The sequence below is a fragment of the Lissotriton vulgaris genome, chromosome 9 (assembly GCF_964263255.1).
Source record: "Lissotriton vulgaris chromosome 9, aLisVul1.2, whole genome shotgun sequence".
NCBI classification, from domain to species: domain Eukaryota; kingdom Metazoa; phylum Chordata; class Amphibia; order Caudata; family Salamandridae; genus Lissotriton; species Lissotriton vulgaris.
Genome location: NC_141697.1, coordinates 543,256,145 through 543,281,362, shown reverse-complemented (window position 1 = coordinate 543,281,362; position 25,218 = coordinate 543,256,145). Strand labels below are relative to the sequence as shown.

The window sequence follows — 25,218 nt, the reverse complement described above, 5'->3', positions numbered from 1 at the left end:
CTGGGCACTATCAAGGGCTATCTTTCGGACATTTCAACCTTCTGAGGCTTCCAGATCAGCCTTCTCTTTTCAAGTTCCCTGTTGTACAGAGATTCTTAAAAGGCATTCGCATATGTTCCCTCCTGTTCCTTTCATATTGACTCGGTGGGTCTTGAATCTTGTTTTAACTTATCTCATGTGCACTCCCTTTGAGCCGCTTCACAATTGTCCTTTACGTCTTCTGACTTTGAAAACTGCCTTCCTGGTTGCTATCACCTCTGCCAGGAGAGTGCGTGAGCTTCAGGCTCTTTGTTGTAAGCCTCTTTTTCTGTCGGTTCATTCGGACAAGGTTGTGCTTCGCACGCGTCCTTCCTTCTTACCAAAGGTTGTCACTGCCTTCCACATCGGGCAGACTATCAGCTTGCCCACTTTCTGTCCGCCTCCGCACCCTTCCAGAGAGGAAGAGAGGCTCCACCATCTGGACCCAAAACATGCGCTCTCCTTTTACCTGAATCGCACCCAAGCATTACGGGTGGATGACCAGCTCTTTGTTGGCTACGCAGGCGACAAGAAAGGCCGGGCTGTTCACAAGAGGACTATCTCCTGCAGGGTCGTCTTGTGTATCAAGGCCTGTTATTCAATGGCTAAAAAGGAACCTCCGGTGGGGCTGCGTGCCCATTCTACAAGGGCGACAGCAGCTACTACTGCATTGGGGCGTGGTGTCCCCCTGCAAGACCTCTGTCAGGCTGCCACGTGAGCTTCACTGGCCACTTTTACAAAGCATTATTGCCTTGACAGTCCGGTCCGGAGAGACGGTTTCTTTGGCCGTTCTGTTCTCTGTGACTTTCTGGCGTAATCTTGTTCGCAGACCCACCACCGGGGTTGGTATTGCTGGGGTATCTATTCGAAGGTAAGGAATCTATCACTAACGTGTCTCTTTCAGATGCACAAGTTACTTCTTGTGTAACAATATATCTGTAAGACATTAGTTAGTGATAGATTCCTTACCGCCCCACCCATCCTCCCCGGTTTGCGAACTGATTTTTAGGTTTAAGGTCATCCTTTGGGCCCTAGTTTCTATGCACCAGTGGTCAGTATCTTACATGGCTCTGCGTTCCTGTCGAGGAAAGTTGTGTACAGAACTGACGTCAGCGCGTGTTGGCGCGCCTAAGTAGCTCCAGTGACGTCATCTCGGCGAATACAACACCAACGACTCAAGCGGAGCCGTACGACGACGCCTATCGACGTGCAGGGGTACTGCTGACCAAAGCTTTCCAGTTCCAGTCTGAAGCCTGGGGATATTCGAAGGTAAGGAATCTATCACTAACTAATGTCTCTTACAGATATATTGTTACACAAGTAGTAACTTGTGCTATAGAATCCTTTAAATTTCCTATTCAAGTATGGGAACTTTTTCTAGACCTGTAGATGGGTCTGATCTCTTTCATAATGAAAGATTACATACTATCCTTGGGTTCCGCTAAACTTCAAGGTTTATTTTTCATACTTTACATTATATGCAACTTTATACTCTTGCTTGCTGATTCTGTCTCGGGCAGTTTGCATAGGGCTGACTTTTTTGATGGCTGTTGCTTTCCTGCGTGGTATGATAGCCGCTGTGGTTTCCATGCTATTATGTCAAAACTGATTTTCAGCTTTACTTTATTTTTGCCCGTTATATTTATCTGTTGTCTATACACAGGCGGATATTTATTTTACTCCTATGTCAGTGTATTTCGTGGAATTCCTAGCAGTCTTTGTATGTTCTCTCTAAGGATATTACTGCTTCTACGTCATTAGTTGCTGTTGTCGGTCTGGTGACTTACTGGACTATGCATCCACTGTATGTTCCTGTATGTAACTTTTGGTCACAGGTTCATAGCTCGGTGACTCTCCTTTCTTCATTCTAAGGTCGATACAGGAGTACCATTGAGTTTTGTAACATTAAACATCTGTTATTCAACGCCACCATATCCTTGTGGTGAATGAGTCCTTTACAAATGCACGTTTTGTGTATGTTATCTTTGGCTCTTTTTTATTCAGCTTTCGCTATCCTTTCCCAAGAGTGAGAGATCTCTTACTGTTACATTGTGGCCCTGGCTCAGGTTGACCTATATAGGGTGCTGAGGTTTTCCTCTGTGGCATCACCTGCTGTTGCGTGACTCACTAGTAGTGAACACACTGTTCTAGTCTGGCGATACGTGGCAATAGCTTATATTATAAAGTTGTTTAGCAAATTGTCCTACTATCATGGGTAACGTCCTTCCCATGCCTTCTATATCTTTATGTCCTATTTACTGCAGTCTCTCCTGCAGTGCCTATTTGGTGAGCATGCATGGGTTCAGATCCTTTTTAGAGAGGGAGTAGTTTACTATTCATCTGGTTGGTTGGCTTCTACCACAGTTGTCATTCTAGCATGGATAATTTGATTCCCATGCTTTTTATTGCCTTGTGACTTTACTTATCTGTGGATCTTCCACAGGTTTCTTTAAATTGTAAAGCATGTTATTGCTCACCTATGTTATTATGAAGATCTGGTCTTTTTCTCTGGTTCTAGACTGGTTTTGTTGTATTTCGAGGCTTTTAGTTGTCTCAGTTTGCAGACCCTCCTCCGGGGATGGTATGCTTTGGTATTTGATTCTAAAGTAAGGAATCTTCGGCAACATGACTCTTATCAAATGAAAACATTACTTCCCTTTGGTAACACATAATCTGGTAGAGAATAGAGAGAGGATCTAGCTGCAGATTCCTTATGCTCTTCCCTTCCTCCCCACTCTGTGAACTGACTCTCCTTTGGTCTCTATAATTTACTTCTGAGACTTCACATACTGAACTAAGAACTCAGTGTTCATTAGGACGTAGTCCTCTTTCGCCTCACTGTGTTTATGAAACCCACATACTAAATTATAATTCAGTGATTTTTTTTTTAATATAAAGGTGTCTCTCTTTTGACGACACTGTTACAATTGGCAGGTTCTATATGTGACTCTGTTTTGAAAATGGAAAATGGTCCTGGAAGAAACTGACGTTGGTGAGGGGTTCTATGGATTTGGCCGTCCCATTGCGTGAAGACGTTGATACGTAGTATTGCGGTGCCTTCTTCCGACATGCGGACGTGCCATGAATTTTTTTTCCTTATCCAGTCTTGCGCTTTTGGGAGGATTCTGAAGTGAGAAATCTGCAGCTAGATCCTTACTCTACCAGATAATGCATTACCGAAGGTAAGTAACTTGTTAGTCGGGCCAACCTTGCCAGAACTCTGCTTTGGTGAACTGCACAAAGTTGCAGAGTTCCAGTGGAGTTGCGATTGTTTAGTGCTTTGATCAAAATGAGTCAGGGTGGGTCTGAAAAATGCACAAAACATAGCAGCACAATCTTTTTCTGTTGTCCCAACAAATTATCACTGGCTGATAATGACCTAAAGCATTTAAAGTTGCTCACCTTATCTTAGTGGACCACTTTCTTAAGGAGAACCTTAGCAATTAGAAGTTTTTTTGACACCAGAACAAAGGCTATGAACCATTTTATGATAGTTGTGTGGTAGTTTCTTAGTGCTTGATTCTTTTGTTTTCTTTGTATGTGTTCCTTTCTTTACTAATGATAGTGACTGTTTTCATGGTGTGTGACAGAACAAAGATAGTCACATTGTTTGTATTGCTTCTGGAGTATAATTGTTTTTTTCCCTCCCAGTTCCCCAAGGATTGCTTCCTCCATTTCCTCCTGGCATGTTTCCAATGTGGCCTCCCATGGGACCTTTTCCACCAGTTCCCGGTGTACAAGTTCCCAACAACCCACAAGATGCGGATTCTGCCGCAGCTGCACCCACTACTTCAGGTACACATACTGCTTCTTGCTGCAGTCCTACTCCTGCAAAGAAGCATCTTTGTCATCATAGTCACATGCTTAGTGGTTTCCTCCAAGTTGTTCAAAAATAAATCTTGTACATGCTTTTGTGAAATAATAAGATGTAATATCAACATCAAGTGGTAAGTATTGAAGTCTGCTGGGCCCTGTGCTGTGTTTCTGGAATCGTGTCACTCCTCTTTGCAAACTCCACTCTCCTCCTAGTGCAGGCAGATAGGTCCTTCTACTCTTGAAAGTTAAACAGCAAGTCAAGCCCTCTAGCTTCCCATAGTTTGGCCAAGTCTGGATGGATATTGGCATTCATGCACAGCTTCTACTTCTGATCCAACAGTCCTCCTTCCATGCACAGATAAACCAAGTACTGGCTGAGTGGGCTAGTGCCCAAACTCCTTTGGTGGCTAAGGTTGCTTACCAGAGCCAACCAAAAAGTCTGCAGTTTTTGATAGTTCAATTGCTTCGCCTTCTGTGGGAGAGCATATCCTTCTTGGTGTTCTATTTTTGTGGCCTCGCTGAGACCACTTTCAGTTGGCTCGGGTACCATGTTTCTCTGGTAGGGGATCTCTGTGTATAGTCATAATCTAGTGAATAGTCACGCCCATGTGCGTGGACCCCGGAGCAATCAAAAATAATTCTCTTAAGCTGTCTTCTGTGCAGTCCTGCATAGACACTTAAGAGAAAATTAAAGACAAATAATGCAGCCTATACCTACAAGGCTACACTGTCCAGTACTTTAACTAGAAATGCAAAGGATATTACACCAATATCACATTTAACCCAAACTGCTAAGTTTCACCCAAAGAGAAACTTCCCCTTCACAAACTCCTTGGCTTGATAGAGAGGAAGGGATGGACAGACAAGCCCCCATAGGCTGCCATTATGTGTCTGGAAAAGGGATACTGTGCCTTTAAGGAACTCTCCAGAGACCCTCGGTATCCCAGGATGCACACCCAAAGTCCTTTTACTTTCAGTTCTTTTTCCCGGCTCCTACTAGCAGGACCCTGGAGCATTGAGCTCTCCCTTTTTGGGTGTTTTTCAATATTTTGGCACTTTTCAAGTGTTTTGAGTGTTTCATTCGGTCTGACTGCTTCTTCTTCCTTTTGCTGGGGTTTTTTGCCAGTTTTGCCCACTCTTTTGTCAAATATGCCAGCCTTATTTGACAAGTGCCCTGAGTGTGCCAGGAAGAAGGCTAAATCGGACTCTCACAGAGTGTGTATCCTCTGTCTCCCTTCCTCCCATGTCCCTGAAGACTGAGATTTGCCAATCCTTCTCCAGGAGGACCCTGAGGGACAGGGAGAAAATAAATCTCCAAGGCCTGGAAGAACTAAGCAGACATCAGGAACCAGGTGGGTCTGGACATGGGCATGGAGGGACTCTGTCTTCGTCCTCTGCCCGTGCTTCAGCCTCTGGGGGGGCTCCCCAGTCAAGAAAAGGCCAGGAAAAGCCACAGGTCGACGTCAATTGCCTCGATGTCGGCGTCGAGAGCGATGACCACCATCTGCTCCCCGTCGCCCCAGGGCTCTGGGTCGAAGCGACGATGCCGTTCGACGTCGAGGGAACAGACGTCGAGACCTCGGACATCGAGGACGCCATAGACGTCAAGATGGGTCCAAGAGGCACGGGCGCTCGCCGTCGAGGCGACCCCACAGTTCGCAGTCGAGATTGACTCTACGTTCGCCGTCGAGGAGAAGAGGGTCAACGTCGAGGGACGTATCGACGTCGAGACGTTTGACATCGAAAAAGAGGTCGACGTCTAGGAAGGAGAAATCAACGTCGAGGGGACGATCAAGGGCCAGGACTGGGTCCCATGCCTCAGTGGTCAGCCTGTCTTCTGCATCCACGAGCCCACGGTCGAGGCGGCGCCGGCGCTAGTCTGAGAAGAGGTCGGCCTCGAACATCCTTGTCAAGGCCTGAGCAGAAGAAGAAGAGGAGAGTGGTTAGGTCTCCGGACTCTAAATATTCTCAGACCTATTCTCCGGATTCAGTAATCGTCACTGCGACAAGGAAGCAGCACGCTACTGCCCCGTCTTCTACAGTGCCTCCAGATAAGAAGAGCGGTCAGATGGATTCAGCGGGAAGAAAAGTCTGCGGTACGGCTGCTACTTCCATGAAAGCTGCTAGCGCCGCGGCTTTCTTGGGTCGGTACGACCGGTCTTTGTGGGAGTCCCTGCAGCAGTTTCTGGAGCACCTTCCTAGGGACAAGAGGGAGGACTTCCAGGAAATCATCAATGAGGACATGATGGTATCCAATCAGGTGATCAGCTCGGCTGCAGATTCCTCTCTCTTGGCGGCTCATGGATACTGCCACGGGATTAACCTGAGACGCCATGCCTGGTTGCGCCTGACATCCCTGAAACCAGAGGCGCAGCAGAGAGTCGCCAACTTGCCGTTTTCTGGGTCGACGCTCTTTAAGAAGCATGCGGATAAGGTGATGGCCCGCATGAAGGCAGAGGCAGAAACCCTGACGGCCGTCGAGTTAGAAAAGCCAAAAGAGCAGAGGAAGACCTTCCGTCCCTTCCAGAGACGGTACGGTGCCCAGGGAAGAGGGCAAGGTCGTCAAGCTGGCCAGCAGCTATCAGCAGCAGCAGTACCAGCGGCGGCCATTCCAGAAGCGCCAGAGGGGCAGAGGTGGCCAGCAGTCCTCATCGACGCCCAAGGGCCCGGCCGGGTCTAGGCCCTGAGGTGTTACTTCCTCCTGCTCCGTTACCCACTCCGGTGGGGGGAAGCATACAACATTACTTGGCAGAGTGGAGAAAAATTACTCAGGACAAGTGGGTGCTGAATATTGTTTGCAATGAATGCAGCCTTCGTTTCGTCAGCCCTCCTCCAGCGATTCCACCGGTTTGCTCGCAGTTCCAGCTGCTCGAGCTCCAAGCGGAGGCCGATACCCTGTTAAGAAAAAGGGCGATAGAAGACGTCCCTTCGTCTCAAAGGGGAAAGAGTCTTTACTCCTGGTTCTTTCTGGTGCGCAAGAAAGACAAGAACGAGTTCAGGCCCATTCTGGATTTGCGACAAGCAAACAAATGGATTCGCAAGGGGAAGTTTCGCATGCTGTCTTCGCACCAGATTTATCCTCCGCTGCAAATAGGAGACTGGCTTTGCGCAATAGATCTGCAAGATGCATACTTCCATGTGCCCATTGCACGGAAATATCGGAAGTTCCTGCGATTTCCGGTCGGCACCAATCACTATCAGTACACTGTACTACTGTTTGGACTGAAGTCTGCGCCCAGGACCTTTTCAAAGTGCATGGCAGTGGCGGCGGCTCACCTGAGAAAGAACAAGGTGTTTTGTCTACCTGGACGACTGGTTGATCAAAGCCTCCACCTTCCAGGAAGCGCAATTGCACTTCAGCAGGATGGCCGTTCTGTTGAGCCAGCTGGGGTTGCACATAAACATGTCCAAGTCTGTCCCGACTCCTGTCCAGTGCCTACAGTACTTGGGAGCCTCCATCGATACTCTTTCAGCAAGCGTGTCTCCTTCGAAGGAGCAACGCTTATCGATCCTTCGGAAGGCTCAGGCTCGTATGTCGGTTCCATCTACGACTGTGAGGGCGGTGTCTTCTCTACTGGGGTCGATGGCCTCTTGCATCTTCTTCACGCCGCACGCACGCCTCCACATGAGGCCGATGCAGGAATGTCTGGAGGATCAGTGGGACCAGAAGCGGGGGAGCTGGGACGACAGGATCCGGCTGTCCCTTCACGCTCAACAGTCCCTGAGATGGTGGTGCTCAACAGAGAATCTCCTCAAAGGGGTTCCATTCCACAAGGACATTCCCATTCAGACTATTGTCACAGATGCTTCTCTGCACAGCTGGGGAGCGCATTCCGACCCTCTACAGATCCAGGGAAGGTGGTCCCCAGCGGGATCCACGTATCACATCAATTTCCTGGAACTTAGAGCTGTTCACTTGGCACTGCAGGCCTTTCATCCGTCCTTCCAGACCAACTCCTTGCTTGTGCAGACAGACAATACAACCACGAGGTATTACCTCAACAAGCAGGGGGGCTCGAGATCGCGCACACTGTCACAAGAAGCACAGGCCATCTGGCACTGGCTGCTAGCCAGAGGAGTGACGATAACTGCTACTCATCTGCCAGGTGTGCAGAATGCTCAGGCGGACGCACTCAGCAGGATGATCCAAGAAAACCACGAGTGGTTCATAAACAACGAGGTGCTCGAAGACCTCTTCGCCAGGTGGGGCACTCCAGACGTGGATCTGTTCGCCACCGCCGAAAACAGAAAATGCTGTGGCTTCGCCTCCAGATATTACCAACCAGGGACTCTTGGGAACGTGTCATGGATCAGCTGGTCGAACAGCTTTCTGTACGCTTTTCCACCCATTCCCCTGATTCCGGCGGTGCTCATCAAGCTGTCTCAGTCCAGGGCACGGATGATCCTCATCGCTCCGGAATGGCCCAGACAGTGGTGGTTCACGGACCTGCTTCACCGGTCTCTCCTGCCTCACATGCGACTGCCGTGTTGGCCTGACCTTCTCACGAAGTTCGGGGGGCAGATGGTGCACCCCAACTTCTCATCGTTGAGTTTGGCGGCATGGCTCCTGAAATAGTGCAATATGGCCATCTGAATCTTCCTGTGGAGTGCATGGACATATTGAAGGAGGCTAAGCGACCCTTCACAAGGTGGTCTTCTGCTTACAAGTGGAAGAGGTTCTGCATCTGGTGCACATCTAAGAACTATGATCCGATGACCTGCAAGGAAGATGTCATCCTTCCATACCTTTTGCATTTGACTCAGTCTGGCCTTAATTTTCATTCCATTAAGGTTCAGCCCTCAGCATTAACTGCGTACAGGAAATGCCCTTCAAAACATCCTTCTTCCAGATTCCTGTGATAAAGGATTTTTTGGAAGGATTGAAGAAAGTGTCTCTTCCTGTTCGAATTCCTTCGCGGGAACTGAATGTGGTGATGTCCAGGTCGATGAAGGAACCTTTTGAACCTATTCATAGGGCTTCACTGCAGTGCCTATTGTGGAAGGCGGCATTTTTCGTGGCCATTACATCGGCCCCCAGGGTGAGTGAAATTCAGGCATTGTGTTGCCAGGAACCTTATACTGTATTTCATGCTGCTAAGGTGGTGATGCGTACTCACCCTAAGTTCCTTCCTAAGGTGATCTCTGATTTTCATGTTAATCAGACTATAACTGTACCTACGTTTTTTCAGAACCCTTCCACTCCAGCGGAAATATCTCTTCATTTCCTGGATGTCAGAAGGGTGTTGAAATTCTATCTGGATAAGACCAAGGATATTCGTAGGTTAGACCAAATTGTTTGTCAACTATGGGTCGGTCAGGACTGGTCTTGCTACCTCTAAACAGTCCATCTCTAGGTCGATTGTGTCCGGTATCCAGTTATGTTACCAAAAGGCTAATAAGAACTTAGGGGGGTAAGCCTAAAGCTCATTCCACCAGGGGCAAAGCGGCTACAACAGCTTTGCTTCGTAATGTTCCCATTGCAGAGATCTGCAGGGCTGCCACTTAGAAGTCGGTCCATACCTTTGCTAAGCACTACTGTCCGAACTCTGATGCCAGAGCAGATGCTCAGGTTGGGCAGGCTTCGTTAAGAAATCTGTTTGCACAGAAGTTGTGTTGTCTTTTTCCTCCACCGCCGGTTTGGTTGTAGGGATGGGCTTGCCATTGTATTCACTAGATTATGACTATACACAGAGATCCCCCTACTACGAAAGGAGTAGTTTCTTACCTGTAGCTTCAGTTCTGTAGTAGGGGTATCTCTGTTATAGTCATAAGCGCCCGCCCTCCTCCGCGGTGGGGAAAATGGTACTGTACTGTATGCTACAGGCCTTCCTTTATACACCTTCAAAAAGAACTTTGGCTGTGCATCCTGGGATACCGAGAGTCTCTGGAGAGTTCCTTAAAGGCACGGTATCCCTTTTCCAGACACACAATGGCAGCTTATGGGGGCTTGTCTGTCCATCCCTTCCTCTCTATCATTCCAAGGAGTTTGTGAAGGAAGTGATTTTAAAAAAAGCACTGAGCATACCTGCATTGAAAGCGCCGGCTCACACGCGCTAAAGCAGCCCTCCCAGACCCCCCTGACACAGCGACATCCAGCGCTGACACAGGGGAAAACGCCCATACCGCGAGCGCGGTTCCAAGGCGGAGCCACGCCCACTGCAAGGCCACGCCCACCAGGACTCCTACAAAACGCTGAATGAAAGTGCGTCGCATTATTGTTTTGGTTATCCTCTGAGGCGGAAGCCGGAGGACTGCATTTTGCACCTTGATTTTAAAAATTGTAATTTCACTGTTTTTGATTTTTAAAAAAGCACTGAGCATACCTGCATTGAAAGCGCCGGCTCACACGCGCTAAAGCAGCCCTCCCAGACCGCCCCTGACACAGCGACATCCAGCGCTGACACAGGGGCAAACGCCCATAACGCCAGCGCGGTTCCAAGGCGGAGCCACGCCCACTGCGAGGCCACGCCCACCAGGACTCCTACAAAACGCTGAATGAAAGCGCGTCGCATTATTGTTTTGGTTATCCTCTGAGGCGGAAGCTGGAGGACTGCATTTTGCACCTTGATTTTAAAAATTGTAAATTCACTGTTTTTGATTTAAAAAAAAGCACTGAGCATACCTGCATTGAAAGTGCCGGCTCACACGCGCTAAAGCAGCCCTCCCAGACCCCCCCTGACACAGCGACATCCAGCGCTGACACAGGGGAAAACGCCCATACCGCCAGCGCGGTTCCAAGGCGGAGCCACGCCCACTGCGAGGCCACGTCCATAACACTCACTACAAATGTGCCGGCCATACCAGCGCAGCGGACGAGCGCAGCGGGAGCGCCGTTTGCGCGCCGAAGGCGCGCCTAAGGCAAGCCCGTCTGCGCCGTCCGCGCACGGCCGGGCCTAGGGCCAGAACCCCTGTCAGACAAAGTTGCCTCTAAGGTAAGCTACTCACGTCGGGACCTCCTAAGTCTCAGACCCACCATAGCCTCTTCTTGTAAGTATGTTCACGATCTCGAGGGACCATTCATCAGCTGCACCTACTGCCACCCAATCCAGCTCAAACTCCCTAATCGACCCTACAAGCCCTCAGCCCTCAAACTCGCTACTCTGAACTGTCGCTCTCTCCCTAAACACGCGACGCTAATTAACCATCTCATAGAAGACCATGAGATTGACGTTCTATTCCTGACGGAAACGTGGCTTTCCCCACATTCGGAGTCAGATATGGTCCTAGCAACCCCACCGGGCTTTCTTATTCAGTCCCTACCTCGTCCCTCAGGTAGGGGTGGTGGTGTCGCCATCATTCATCGGGATTATCTCCCCTGCAAAACCAACGATGCGCACGTTCTTGACTCTGAAAGCCTCCAGTTCACAATTAAGTTGGACCCGACTAACTCACTTACAGGCCTCCTAGTGTATCGCCCTCCCGGGCATCCAGGTCCTTTTTCTAGCGCCCTCCTGGACACGGTAGCATCACAGGCCCACTCCATCACCAACTTCATGATACTAGGAGACCTGAATATTCATTTTGATGACCCTCTAGATACTGGGGCAGCCGACCTGATCACAGACCTGGCGGCTTTCGACCTCCACCTCTTAAACTCCGGAGCTACACATGACAAAGGTCACTTGCTGGACCCGGTGTTCACGAGCACCCCCACCATGCAAGCTAGCGAGTCCCTCCCCCTCCCTTGGTCGGACCATTTTTTAGTCTCTTTCCAACTACCAGGACCTTTCAGGAAACCTCAAAAACCTCCCACTTACACCAGGGACAGGGCTTGGTCCAAACTCCCCACTGAAGACTGGGCCAGGACCCTAAAGTCAACTACCCCTGCTTACTCAGAAGATCCGGCTATTGCTGATAGTAAATTCAGAGAGTGGATTACTACTTCCCTGGACTCCGTACTCCCATTTAGAACCCGGGAGGATAAAAATGGGAAACCAGGATCCGCACCGTGGTACACCCCGGAACTTCGGATGCTACGCAAAAATTGCAAGAGAACCGAGCGGCTATGGAGGAAAGACTGGCAGCACGCCAGCAAGGAAGCTTACCAAAACTCAGTTAGAATATACAAATCTGCCCTTAAGCGCTCTAAAGCTTCCCATTACGACACTCTGATAAAAGAATCCACCAACTCAGCAAGGGAATCTTTCCTAATCGTAAAAGAGCTATTGAAAATACCAACCACTCCTTCCTCCAACACCCCCCCCTGTAGACCGAAGCAACGAACTAGCTACCTATTTTAATGATAAAATTGCCCGTATCTTAACATCCCTGCCCCCTCCCTGTTTCTCAAGCCACTTGGACAATGAAGCACCCCTCAGCCAGACAGGAAGCAGCATGCGCCCCCAACTAGCGACATTTAGGGCAGTAACCTGTAACGAGGTAGATGTAACCATGGCCAAAATGAAAAGCGGATCACCTCTGGATCCCGCACCTATTAGATTTCTCAAAACCGTAGCCCCCGTCATCATTCCTACGATCACAGAGCTTATTAACAGCTCGCTTGCCCAAGGATCTGTTCCCGCTAGCTGGAAGAGCGCAGTGGTGAAAGCACTCCTAAAAAAACCCCAGCTGGACCCAGCAGATATGGCAAATTACCGGCCAATTTCACTCCTCCCGGGCATTAGCAAGATAGCCGAGAAATTGGTCAATGGACAACTGTCGCAGTTTCTCGAGGTAAATAACATCTTACGGCAATCCCAAACTGGGTTTCGGCCGGGCCATGGCACAGATACCGCCCTTCTTGCCGTCATCGAAGAGGCAAGGCGCATTTTGGATTCAGGAGGGTCAGTGGCAGTGATCCTCCTGGATCTCAGTGCAGCCTTCGACACAGTCAACCATTGTGTCCTTCTCCATCGGTTGGCGGCAGCAGGGCTCACTGGGACGGCGCTCAGGTGGATAGAGTCCTTCCTTGCTGGGCGCTCGTTCCAGGTATGGGATGGCAATCACCATTCGACCACCCTCCCCCTCACGAGCGGGGTTCCCCAGGGATCATCCCTAAGCCCTACGCTTTTTAATGCCTATATGGCCCCCCTCGAAGATGTGGTGACACCCTTCGGGATTAAAATAGTGAGTTATGCTGATGACACACAGCTGGTCGTCTCTATCCCAACTGAACGACCACCCAGACAATCTGGCAAACTGCCTCACGGAAATCCACAGCTGGATGTGTGAATCATCACTCAAATTAAACGGGTCAAAGACCGAAGTTATGCTCATGGGAAAGCAATGGGTGACCATCCCCCCATCGGTCTGGCCAGACGTGTTCGGGGAAATTCCCACCCCGAAACAAGAAATTAAGACCCTAGGAGTCTGGCTAGAACCCGAGCTTTCAATGAAAACGCAAGCTGCCAAAACAGCAGGAACCTGTTTTGGGCTTATGCGCACCACCCGCAGGATTCTCCCCTTACTCCCGCCCGCATCCAGAAAACTCCTAGTCCAAGGGCTAATATTGTCACGGTTGGACTACAGCAACATGGTTTATCTGGGAGCCCCAGAGGCCACCATGGCTAAACTGCAACGAACACAGAATGCAGCAGCCCGACTACTTATGAACCTTCCCTCCAGAGTGTCAGCTAAACCAGCCATCAAGGCCCTGCACTGGCTACCAGTGCGCCAAAGGGTGGAATTCAAAGCCATGTGCACTGCATACAAACTGATTAATGGAGCTGGACCTTCGATCCTCAGTGACCTGGTAACTCCTTATAAAGCCCCCAGATCCCTTCGGTCTGAGAATGAACACCTGGCCAACATCCCCAAATACAAAAAGACACGTACTGGAGGCCGACGCTTCTCCGTGAAGGCTTCCACCGGATGGAACTCCCTCCCCCGCACCCTCAGATTGGAACCCAGTTATCTGGTCTTTAGAAAAAAATTGAAAACACTCATATTCCCTAAATAAAGTCCCCTCCCCTCTCTTCCCTCTCCTCTGGATAACACAATCATTACAGCGCGGGGATGCCTTCGGGTCACCAGGCGCTCTACAAATCGTTAAATAAATAAAATAAGTTTCTCTTTGGGTGAAACTTAGCAGTTTTGGTTTAAATGTGATATTGGTGGAATATCCTTTGCATTTCTAGTTGAAGTACTGGACAGTGTAGCCTTGTAGGTATAGGCTGCATTATTTGTCTTTAATTTTCTCTTAAGTGTATGCAGGACTGCACAGAAGACAGCTTAAGAGAATTATTTTTGATTGCTCCGGGGTCCACGCACATGGGCGGGACTATTCACTAGAATATGACTATAACCGAGATACCCCTACTACAGAACTGGAGTTACAGGTAAGAAACTACTCCTTATCCACCATGTCTGTGGGATGCCTTCCTTGCAAGGGGAAATTACCAAAACACAGGAAACTGGGTAGTGGTGAGGTTTTGTACTGGCAGATAAAACCCACACTAAGACAGGATCTCAGCTGGATCTCTTCCCTGCCCAACAGGTACATTAGTTTTGTAGAGGGGACAGGGGAATGTGTACTTCCAAGCTGAACATTACCATCCAAGTACAAAGTTGACCACCAAGTTGTGCTGCACAAACACAGCGTTCACAGATTAATTTATACAGACATACCCAAGAGACTGTTCACAGCCACCCTGTGTACATGCTCAGTACATAGTGGAGCATAATGACCCCAGTTGCGGTGGCTTTCATAAGGGAACGGTAAGTTAGTCTTCCCATATGGATATAGAAAATAAATAGATTTCCAAAACAATCATTCACCACCACATAGCCATGGTTGAGGTAGCAGCCATTTTCACTCAAATAGTATGAACTTTGCATGCCCCCAGGCATCTTTGAGATGGCTCAGATACTGAAAAAAGTGTACATTAAGGTTGGAGCGTCGGTGTTTTCAAATAATTAAGTTAAATGAGAGAAGAGCGCAAAAAGCTTATCTATAACCATGTAAGAGCAGGGTGCCACCGCTTAAACAACGGTATGCAGAGGTCTTATCTCGATAGTGTACCTGGCTTAAAATGTTTGAGTTGCCAATATTTTGAGACTGATTGCTTGCCATTTAGCTGTAGAGATGGAATTGGTTTGTTGTCTCCCGTTTCTACATTATTTTCTCAAGTAAGGACATGGGGCCTAATGGGGTTTTCAATCTGACCCTTTTGCATGGACAACCTGGATATTTCTGATACAATCTGTATCTTTGCTAGAAATCACCTTTAACTTGCCTGTGTCCCTTGATTTTTTTGTTTTATGGACTTGGATTGATGGCATTTTTCCGCGAGAGGCTGATAAACCGTTTTCAAATACTGTTTTTCAATAATCCTCATAGAGATGAGAATATTTGCCTTTATTGCAAGTATGACTAAGGTGTTGTGTGCAAACTGTGCAGCGGATATTAAGGTCAAATGTCTCATGTATATCACAGCATGTGTGACACAGACAGATCAAACCAAAGTGTGGGTTTGTAATCCAAACCGTTTTTTTTTGGCTTTACAGTTATTAGCCCGACATGGAGTAAGTGGGCTTTTATGATGTTTCGGACTAGTAAGGTACATCTGCATATTGTTCAGGTTTATAATATGTAGTCGACTTTTCCGTTCAGAAAGAGGCACTAATGGAAAAAAAATCTGACTTTTAAGCATCCAGTTTTAACTAGATCACTGTAATTTGTTAACTGGCTGAGTTTTTTTAGAGCACATTTCTCTCCAGCCAAGAAATGTTTTAAATGGCCCACTGACTGGAGGCTCTCCCAAGGCTGAGGTCTTCAGGGCAGCCGACCTCCTGTTTGGCACCTATCAAAGCAGATTGTTTCATTAGAGGCCTGTAAAACAAAGAGTTGACAGTTTGCTTCATGTTTTGGAAACCTGGTGAGATAGAAAATCTGGCATTTTCCACTAATTGGCCATACCAAGGAGTATCTTATCCTGCCTTTTGTCACAGGTGATGTCAAAGGCGAACATCCCCACTGGATGCTTTTGAAGTGATAGGATCCTTCAGACCACCAGTAGCCTTGTTTCATGGTGGAGAGGCCCCATGTTTGACTAAAATGGAATAGTGTTTATTCTTCGATAATAAAAGGGATGAGAGGGGTCACCCAGTGCAGAGCTAGCAAGCAGGGAGAGGAAAACGTAGAAATTTGTCTCTGAGGCAGTTATTGCCTTTTTTTGATTAACCAGTCTTTTTATTCTGTATTTAAAATACAGAACTCAAAACCTTTAAGTGGTATTGCGCCGTTATAGCAGTTTCACAAGATGCCATCAGTGCCAGTCTATTCTAAATCGTTTAATTGACTGAAGTCATGCTCCCATTTGTATATTGCGAAAAAAATATGACCACACGTTGGCAGTTGAAACATGACTAATTTGGCTTCTAGAGGTTTGTAATCAGGTATATCTGTATTTGTCAACACAAATACTGTAAGTACGTGGTGCTCCTGTCAATACTTATAGAATTGGGGCTGCTATAAACCAAATTCATGCTGCGTATCTTCAAATAATTTTAGTGCATTAGACGTAAGTACTTTGCCCAGTGATGATATACCCAAGTGGTCCCATGCCCGAAGTCCTCCCAAAACGTGTATTCGAAGGAGCTAGTACCACACCACAAGAGAGACTCACCTGTAAGTTTCTTATTCCCATTTGATTTGCTTAAGTAATGCTCTCTATGTGGCTAGGATGCTCCTAGAGGCACGAGGTCCATGGGCTGGTAATTTTCCCCGGAAATATAGTGCATGGGGGGTTCTTTACCACTGCCCATAGCTCGGGTCTATATACTGGAGCATCATCCAGACATCTAACACTAGAAGGTGAGTAGCCGTATAGTATGGTACTGCATCAGCCATGAAAAGCCCCCATCGTATGTTAATTTGCATTTATTAAAGGCAACCAAAGGAGGGACCTCCACCCCCTAGAAAGGTTTTCATTAGTTTAGGAAAGGACCTAAGAGTGGTATTGGGCAGATAGAACAGATGAATCTGTGTGTGTGTGTTTTAGTTAGTTAGTTACCTACTGCTGGTCGCCAGTAGGTAGGTAGTTATATTTAGGACGAAGCTTCCATCAAAAAGGTGATTTTCAGTTGCCTATATCTTTGGAGCCGGTTAATGAATCTTCATGAAAGCATTTGCCCAATACTTCAGATGGTGTCTGGAAAGTTTTGGGGTGTTTCGTATAGCGGGGCCTGAGAAAAAGGGGGTGGGTCCCAAAATGTGATTTACCTCATGTTAACTTCCCTAGGACCTTTGAACATGAGTTGTTTAATATTGAAATGGAGGCGGCTCATGCACCACCCATGGCCAAATTTTTTTATTTTTTAAATGGGAGTGTGCCGCGCGGCCCCCCTCCTGGGTTGTTCTCGGCCCTGTGGGCCGCTGCCTCCCTGGGGCAGAACCTCATACAAGGAGTGAGCTGTGCAGCCCCCACTCCTTTAGCCATAACTGGGGGCAAGGGTGAGGGGGGGGGGGAGGAGTGGCGGTCCCCAGGGCTGGCTCCTGGTTTGTCCCGAGGTGCCCACCCCCAGGACATAGCTGTTTGCTGTGGCTTGATGGGAGCTTTACGGTTCCTGCCATGCCACAGCAAACGCTCTGCTTCCAGCAAGTGAGAGCGTTGAAAATGCTCTTCCTTGCTGGAAATGGAGCAGAATTGCGTTTACACACAAGGAGCAGTCTTTTCAGCAGCTCCCTGTGTGTGATAGTAGTGCCGGCTCCCACAGGAGGCGCTGAGCCAGCAGGGACAGCGGGGCATTCCGGCTCCATCCGCGGTGCCAGTTGAGACTGGAGACTGGAGACTGGGTGCCCTGGGGGCACCTAGCAGACATGGCTGGGCCCCGGGGATGGGATCCCAAGGCCAAAATTGGCCTTTGGAGGCTCCCCTCCTCTATTTAGAAAAGGGCAGGCTCTGGGGAATGGGGTCCTCTGGCTGTAATCGGCCCAAGGGTAGGGGCGAAAATTGGCCCGGTGGGGACAAATGCGACCCCCTCCCCCACCAATCCCATTCCACAAATGCCTGCCCCTGTGGATGGCGCCCCCGGGCCGAAAGTAGCCTAGGGAAGGAGGGGCCATGCATCCCCACTTCCCTAATAAAATAATTTTTTTTTTTAAAGCTCCGGCCCAGTCAAGTCGCCGGAGGCCCTGCCCCCTTCCACCACCACTCTACAAACGTGCCTCCTGACACACTACTAGTTGGGGGATGAAGCCCCCTTCGATGTTGAGGGTGGCTGGGGGCCAACAAGCCCTCCTGTTAACTCCAATAAGTCCCACACAGCAGGATTGCTGAGAATTCGTCAGAGGCCACACACCATTTAACCTTCACTCTGCAAACGCACATCCTGGTGCACTACTGGTTGGGGGATGAAGTTCCCTTGGCTGCTGAGGGTCCTTGGGAGAGCAATAAGCTCTCCTGTTACCTCCAGTAATGTAGTGTAGTGTATTTTGTAAAGCGCACAGCTGCCCCAACGGGGCGTCCTGGCGCTGTATAACGCTGTGGAACCCTTCCTGGCTCTCCCTGTGAGATGCCCCTCCTGGGCACCCCCAAGGTGAAGTCAGGCATCCCAGTGTTGTAGGGGCCGTTGTGGAGATTAAGCAAGCTATTGCCCAGAGTTGCAGCGTAGGACCCATGATTAGAGTAGGCGCCAAGGCGAGAATTATCGAGACCGTGGACTTTGAGCCCAAGACTCTGCCGCGTCGGGACTTGAACCCTGGTCCCGGCCCTGATCTCTGCTTCAGAGTCGGCCGCTCTAACCAGTGAGACACACTTCTCCACTCCCTCACCCATACTGTCATTTGCATACAGTCACTCATACAGTCAGACACCCACCCACTCACCCATACAGTCACTCACACACCCATTCACTCTCCCACACAGCTATCTACATATACACCTATACAGCTACTCGCACACCCACAAAGCCACTCACTCACTTTCAGACCTAGTCAGAAATTCACTCGCCCATAGTCACTCATGCATGCACTCACACGTCCATACAGTCACTTACCCACACCGTCACTTACTCACCCACACATGTTAGTATCACTCAGTAGTACAACTATCATAGTAATCCGAGCACTATTTTCTTAAATAGCTTTGTCCTGCCTGCTGTTGCAGGCAGGACACGTGCTCCCTCAATGCTTATTTTTTATTTTTTTGTTTATTCAGTTCAGCACGCCTTGGCAAGAATAATGGCAGCAGCGCTTCTCTTGTGTTATTACATGGCTGAATGCAGCTGCATGCTTTAATTTTTATGTTAATTTGTGGTTTTTTAAAGTGGTAGCACCTCTTTAGCTTTAAACATCTTTAAGCACCTGTTGGGCGATCTCCCCTATTCCGGTCATGCCTTCGCCGCGTCTGCCTCACTGCTCCCCTCCTGGTTCGAGCACCTCGAAGTCGCAGAGCATTCAGCATCCCCCACGCCACTGACCACTCGGGCTGTGGTCTGCTTCATGGGAAGGCCACTGGGAGTCCTACGACCCTCTCGTCCTCTTTATGGCTGATCGCCTCCAGGCTTTTGCTCTTTGAGGAGACGGAGAGTGCAGCACCTCGCCAGCTGAATTGGTGCGATGAGCACCCCGATCCGCGCTGCTCTCTGGATAGACTGAGCCTCCACCTGATAAGTGTGCCTCGCTTCATCTCCCCTTGGAGTGGGTCTTTAAATGGGCCTGTTGAGCCTCCTGCTCTCACCGCGGGTCGCTAATAGACCTGCACCCGGGGCGTTTCGTGACCCTTCCCGGCCCCCCTGCCTCGGAGTTTCTGCCGGGTCGCTTCTGGAGGAGTCTGCACCTCTACGCACGCACAGCCCGCTGCCTGCTTCTTTCCCCAGGACTACTACACTACTGCCACTAGCTGTACTCCGCTATACCCGCCACAAAATGGCGATGCTCCAGATTGCCCCTGAGGGGCATTAAATGGACATGTTTCCTGACCGAGGGTTGAGCTGTTTCCCGACCTCGAGATCTGGCCTTCCACTTCCCGCTTCGCACCTCAACGCAGCCTGCCACCTATTCTGCGTAGTGACGAGGAGTTGAGCCAAATCACTGCAGACTATCAGGGCTCTATAAGATGACTGTGACCCCAGACTTGCCTAACGTCCGTGCACCTGGCCGTCTGAGGACCCCCGCAGTTTTTGCTACCGCATGTTTCTCTACACTCCGGCTGCCCAATCTACGGAGTTTCGCAGAGCGGGCCAATATGATGCTCTGCTGCTGCCATCGATCAGCGCTCAGTACGTTTAAATTAAAATTAATAAGGTTAAATTAACATGGCGGTGACCAGATCTCCTCAGCCATTGAGAAGTGCTCATCAAAATCCCAGTGACCAGATCTCCCCAGTCATGCGTTCAACCTCCTTGCACCTGGCCGTTCTGGGGGCCCCCACTGCGCTGCGGCCGCACAATCTTGAGATCTAACTAATTGCACTGTGCCTCAACGCTGCCTCTAGCCCATCTCTGATCTCCGCTTGTGCCCTGCCGACGATCCTTCCCGCTGAGAGCACTTTCAATTGAGGCTAGAGCAGGGCTTTCACTCACCGTTGTCTCGCCTCAATGCAGCCCTCAGCCCATCTCTGGACCTCTGACCCTCTGCTGTGCCCTCCTGACTACCCTTCACACTGAGGACACCTCCAAGTGTTCCTGAGGTAAGACTTCTACCCACCCTTATCAGGACTATGTAGAGCTTTCTGGCTGCACCAACCCCTGCTGAAGAGTTGTTCTCTAATGAAACCCTACTACTGTTGAAGCCCTTTGTGAACTGGCCATAGCCTTAGCCTTCGCTCTTCTGGGCTCTCTATGCGTGCTCCGTGGGCTCGATGGAACTATGACGACGCCCCCTGGGCAGATACCAAAACTGTTTGTACCTACTGCGGAGCCCGAGCATCCTTGGCCGATCCCCCAGTGGAGTTGTCCTATCCAGCTATAGAGGAGTCTGGCCCCTTTGCCGTCACCTACCTACCCAGCCAGTCATCTGACATTGTTTTCCTCATCTCCCCGTCCATGTCTCCTTCCCTCCCCCCTCCTTCTCCCTCTGTGTGTCTTTGATTCAAACTGATGTAACTATGTAACCAATAACTTGCTGATTCAAATGATATAACTATGTATCCTGTAATGTATCCTGTAACTCGCTGATCCTCATGTAAAGCGCTCTGATACCTCCGGGTCTAGCCAACGCTATATAAAACTTTGCAAATAAAAATTAAAATAAGCTAAAGCACGGGTGCCGCAATTGCTTTAAAAGTAAATAAATAGAAAAAAAAGTGTGCAGCTGCCATTTTTTTCTATTTATTTACTTATGTTACAATCGCGGCACCCGGGCATTAGCTTTCAGTATCTTAAGCTAAAGCATGGTGCCCCGATCGCTTCAAATGTAAAGAAACAGAAAAAAATTGTTTTTTCTATTTCTTTACTTTTGAAGCTATCGCAGCACCTGCGCTTTAGCTTACGATGTTCAAAGCTAAAGTTTGGGTCTCACAAAGGTCTCGCCTTTGTGAGAGTTTGAGCTATTGGCATTGTAAATGGCAATACCTTTTATTTATGCGTTTACAAAACTTTGAGGCGGTGTTTACGCACCCCTTGCAGCTTTTGAAAACCCCTAAATAAAAGGCATTATTTACAATGTCGGTAGTTCAAACTTCTGCAAATGCAAGACCTATTGCATTGCAAATACTTGTTTGCTAGATCTTGCTGGTTTTTCGACTCTAAAGTGCAAAGGATCCTGCTGAACATGCACCAGTACATGTGATCTGACCCTTAAAGTGTATGTACAAATTGGCTAATCCTCGATCGGCATATTTAATTTACCCATAAGTCCCTAGTAAATGGTACAAAGTGTAACCAGGGCTAGTAAATTAAATGTCACTAGTGGAATGCAGCACTTATTGTGCCACCACTATAATGATAAATTTAAAGCATAGCTATAGGTCTGCCACTGAGGCCTAGGCGGGCAGCTTTTAAAATGCCCACACAATATTTCAAACTAAACCTTTTTTTTCAATTCAAAGCCTGTATCTTTAATTTTTATAAGTCACCCATAGGGAAGGCCTTAGTAGCCCCCTGTGGCAAGGTGCTCCATATTAAAAAGAAGGGCATGTTCCTTTTATGTTTGACATATCCTGACTGAAAACTGTAGCAAGGCTATTAGTCCCATTGGCAACCTGAAGTAACAATAGCCCACGTACTTGATGCTAACTTCCACGTGGGCCCACGAATCTTAGTACTTGTTAGAACTGGCTATTTCTGGTAGGCTAAGGCTGACGCCAAAGCCAGGCAGAAACCACCATTCTAGTCAGGGCAAGGAAGTCACACGCCAAGATAACCTCTGCTCACCCCCTTGGTAGCTAACACAAGCAGTAAGGCTAAACTCGGAGGCAATGTGTAAAGCATTTGCTCCAGCGCACAACAGCAACAACATACTAGGCACACCACAAAAGAGACTCCACACAAGGTTATTATAAAAATAACTTTTGTATTGTAAAAACATATCAGATAAAATCACACATATACATTGTGCCAACTGGCACGGGCAATATTCACATGGGATTATTTACCAGACAGGGCCACATGGGCCACTGTCATATTCAGATATAGCACTTCTAGAAAAAATGTAGAATATAAAATAATAATCAAAGATAACAACCAGTAACCACTGGTAACAGGAACCAGGACCTTACTAGGACCACCTGTACTAAGAAAGAAGAACCACCTAAGTATCACACAGCATTTAGGGGTCTAAGAAAGAATACCTTACTCATGATGCAATAACCTACATTCAGAGCAGTAATAAAGACAACCACCTAAGAATAAACACATTTAGGGGTATACACCAGAACACCTTACCCATGATGCATGAACACATTCAGAGGAGTAATAAAGAGAAACACATGATGCCATAAACATTCAGAGGTGTTAAGAATAAAGCACATGATGCAATAAAAATACATTCAGGGGTTCAGCGCAGGAAGACACATGATGACTAAACATTCAGAGGTGCAGCGCATGGAAAGAAAGACACATGATGCAGTAACACATTCAGAGGTGCATAATAAATCAATAGCGCAAACACTCACATTAGCAATAACTATTAAAAAGCATAGAAATCACATTGCGCCAACCCTACATAAGCCACTACCTGTGGCAGTCCCTAGGCCAACTGGCCTTGTGGGGCAAAGATGCCCTGAGTCCAATGTCAGGGTGCGCTGCCATGCAGCGCCAGTCTCAAAGTACAAAAAGCCTAAACGTGGCAGCTGCCCACAAAGTGCTGGGCAACTGGGATCAGAAAGCTGTAGCAGGGCTCTCAGTAGCCCCTAGAACAATTCTGCGCCACCTGAGCCACACAGGCTCTAAAACAAACACTGTGGCCAAACGTTGGAGCCCTCAGGCTCTGCGGACGATTCCCCTGGAGCCTCCCTGGACTCTCCAAGCGTTGGGGCGACCCACTGCCAACCGGGGCCGCCCTTGAAGCCCTCGTGGCTTCCCACTGCAAGAAGCGCGAGCTCGCGCTATTGGGGAGGGGCGGACACCGACAATGTGTCCCGGCGCCCCTCCTTGCTCTTCTGCCCCCTCGTTGGAGCCTTGCAGGGCTCAACATAAACACGGGCTCTACAACCACGGTGGGGCGACCCACTGCCATTCGGGGCCGCCCTTCCTTGGTGCCTCGACCGGCACCACAAGAATCCATCTGCTCCCTCACGGAGCAGCAACATCACGGAGCTCCCCCAGCCCTCTTGACTCACCAGGCTGTTCTCGGCGGGGGCTCCTCTTCGCCCGGTCTCCCTCCCTGGGACCGGGTCACTCACCGGCAGCGGGCGGGGCTATCCTTCGCTCGCGGTGGGGGCAGGCACCGACAATGTGCCTCGCGCCCCCGCCGCAAGTCTCCGCCTGCCGCTCCTCTCCTCACTCGTGCTGCAGGGCTCCCTCAGCTCACGGGAGCCCTGTCGCCTGCCGCCATGATTCTTCTCCGGTCTCCCTTCCAGCGCGGGAGACCGGCCACCGGCAATAGCCTCCCTGTCCGCTGTCCCGCTCTGGTGATCCTTCGTGGGGGCTCACGCTGCCCCAGCCAATCAGTGCTCGAGTCGGCCCAACCGCCTATCAGGGCGCGAGCTTCCAATAACGCGGCGCCGCGGCCTCCAATCAGCGGGCTAGATGGCTGATGACGCGCCGGCCTGCGGACCAATCGCAGCGCGGCTCTGACGGGCCCAGCCTCGGTACTGCTGAGGGGGCTCGTCTCCGCTGACCAATCCGGACGCAGCTCCTTCGTTGCTGGAGCAAAGCCCTCGGCCCCCATCAGGCTCCCTGGACTGGTGGCAACCACGAACACGGCACTCTCGATCCGGCCAGCGAACAGCCAGCCACACAGGCCAAACGGCTGAGGCTCTGTCCCAGGGGCACACAAGCAGCCCACGATCCCAGCGGTATACAGCAGCTTCAGGAGGCAAAGACAGATGGTCCAAAAATAAAGCGCTCCCAAGCGCTGGGGGGGAAATAAAGCGCTCCAAAGCGCTAGATGCCAAAATAAAGCAACCAATTCCTTCAGGAGTCCAGGACCTCAGCAGTCCAGGACATAGGGTGGAGCACAGCAGCTCCCAGACATGGAAAGTCCATCAGAGGTCCAGGGGATGGGCAGGGCCCAGGGATTCCCCTGAGCCCCAGCAGCAGCATGCCCCTGGCAGATTCAAGTTAAAAACAAGAACATTTTGGAAGGGGACACAGCCCCTTCTTATACACAGAAAAGCCTTTGAAGTCCTTTGAAGCAGGCAGTGTGAGAACCAGCTAGACTGGTTTAGAGGGAAGTCCCCTTCAGTATCAGGGACAGAGGTGTCAGTCGCCCAACGGGAGGTGGAGCCAGCTTTGTAGTTAGGCAGGCACAGCCCTTCACTATCAGGTGCCATCTCCTCCCACTTCCCTGGCAGCAGATGCTGCCTTCATCCATGGGCTGACTTCAGACAACCTCCTGGGCTCTCTAGCCCCTGTCATCCTCAAACCAGACAGTCAATCCACAAGCAGGCCCAGGCACTCTGGGACAGGCTCACCAGCCAATCACACGCTAGCACCAACGTACACAAATATGCCAACTTCCAAAAGTAGTACTTCTAGACTAGACAGTCATGCCGCATACATCATTTTGCAGCATTCATTCTCACGAGTTCGCTCATACCAAACTCGCCCCTGCACTCACCACGCATCAGGAACTACCATGGGCATACATATTCTCCATTCATTCCTATGGGAGGGCAGGTCACTCACCACACATTCACAGAGAGCTCAAGCACTTTACACTGTACCACAGTGAAAAAGTGCACAGAGGCCTAAAATCACCAACACCAGGTTTCATAAACAGGCTAGTAAAAAGCAAAAAGTCTAGGGGTGAACCTGCCCAACGGGCCGGGTCCAACACTACTCAAAGGTAACAAATTAATAGTTACATTTAACCCTACTTAATTCTGAATTCGGATGTAA

At 49.3% G+C, this 25,218-nt stretch overlaps 1 protein-coding gene across 2 annotated transcripts in view; it reads left to right on the top strand.

Moving 5' to 3' along the window:
* SYVN1 (synoviolin 1) overlaps window positions 1-25,218 on the top strand; it is a 267,012-nt gene that overhangs the window by 154,149 nt on the left and 87,645 nt on the right. For both annotated transcript variants that reach the window (XM_086938027.1, XM_086938028.1), the window contains exon 12: window positions 3,670-3,813. In XM_086938027.1, the coding sequence (XP_086794153.1) occupies window positions 3,670-3,813 (144 nt within the window). The remainder of the gene's footprint in view (window positions 1-3,669; window positions 3,814-25,218) is intronic.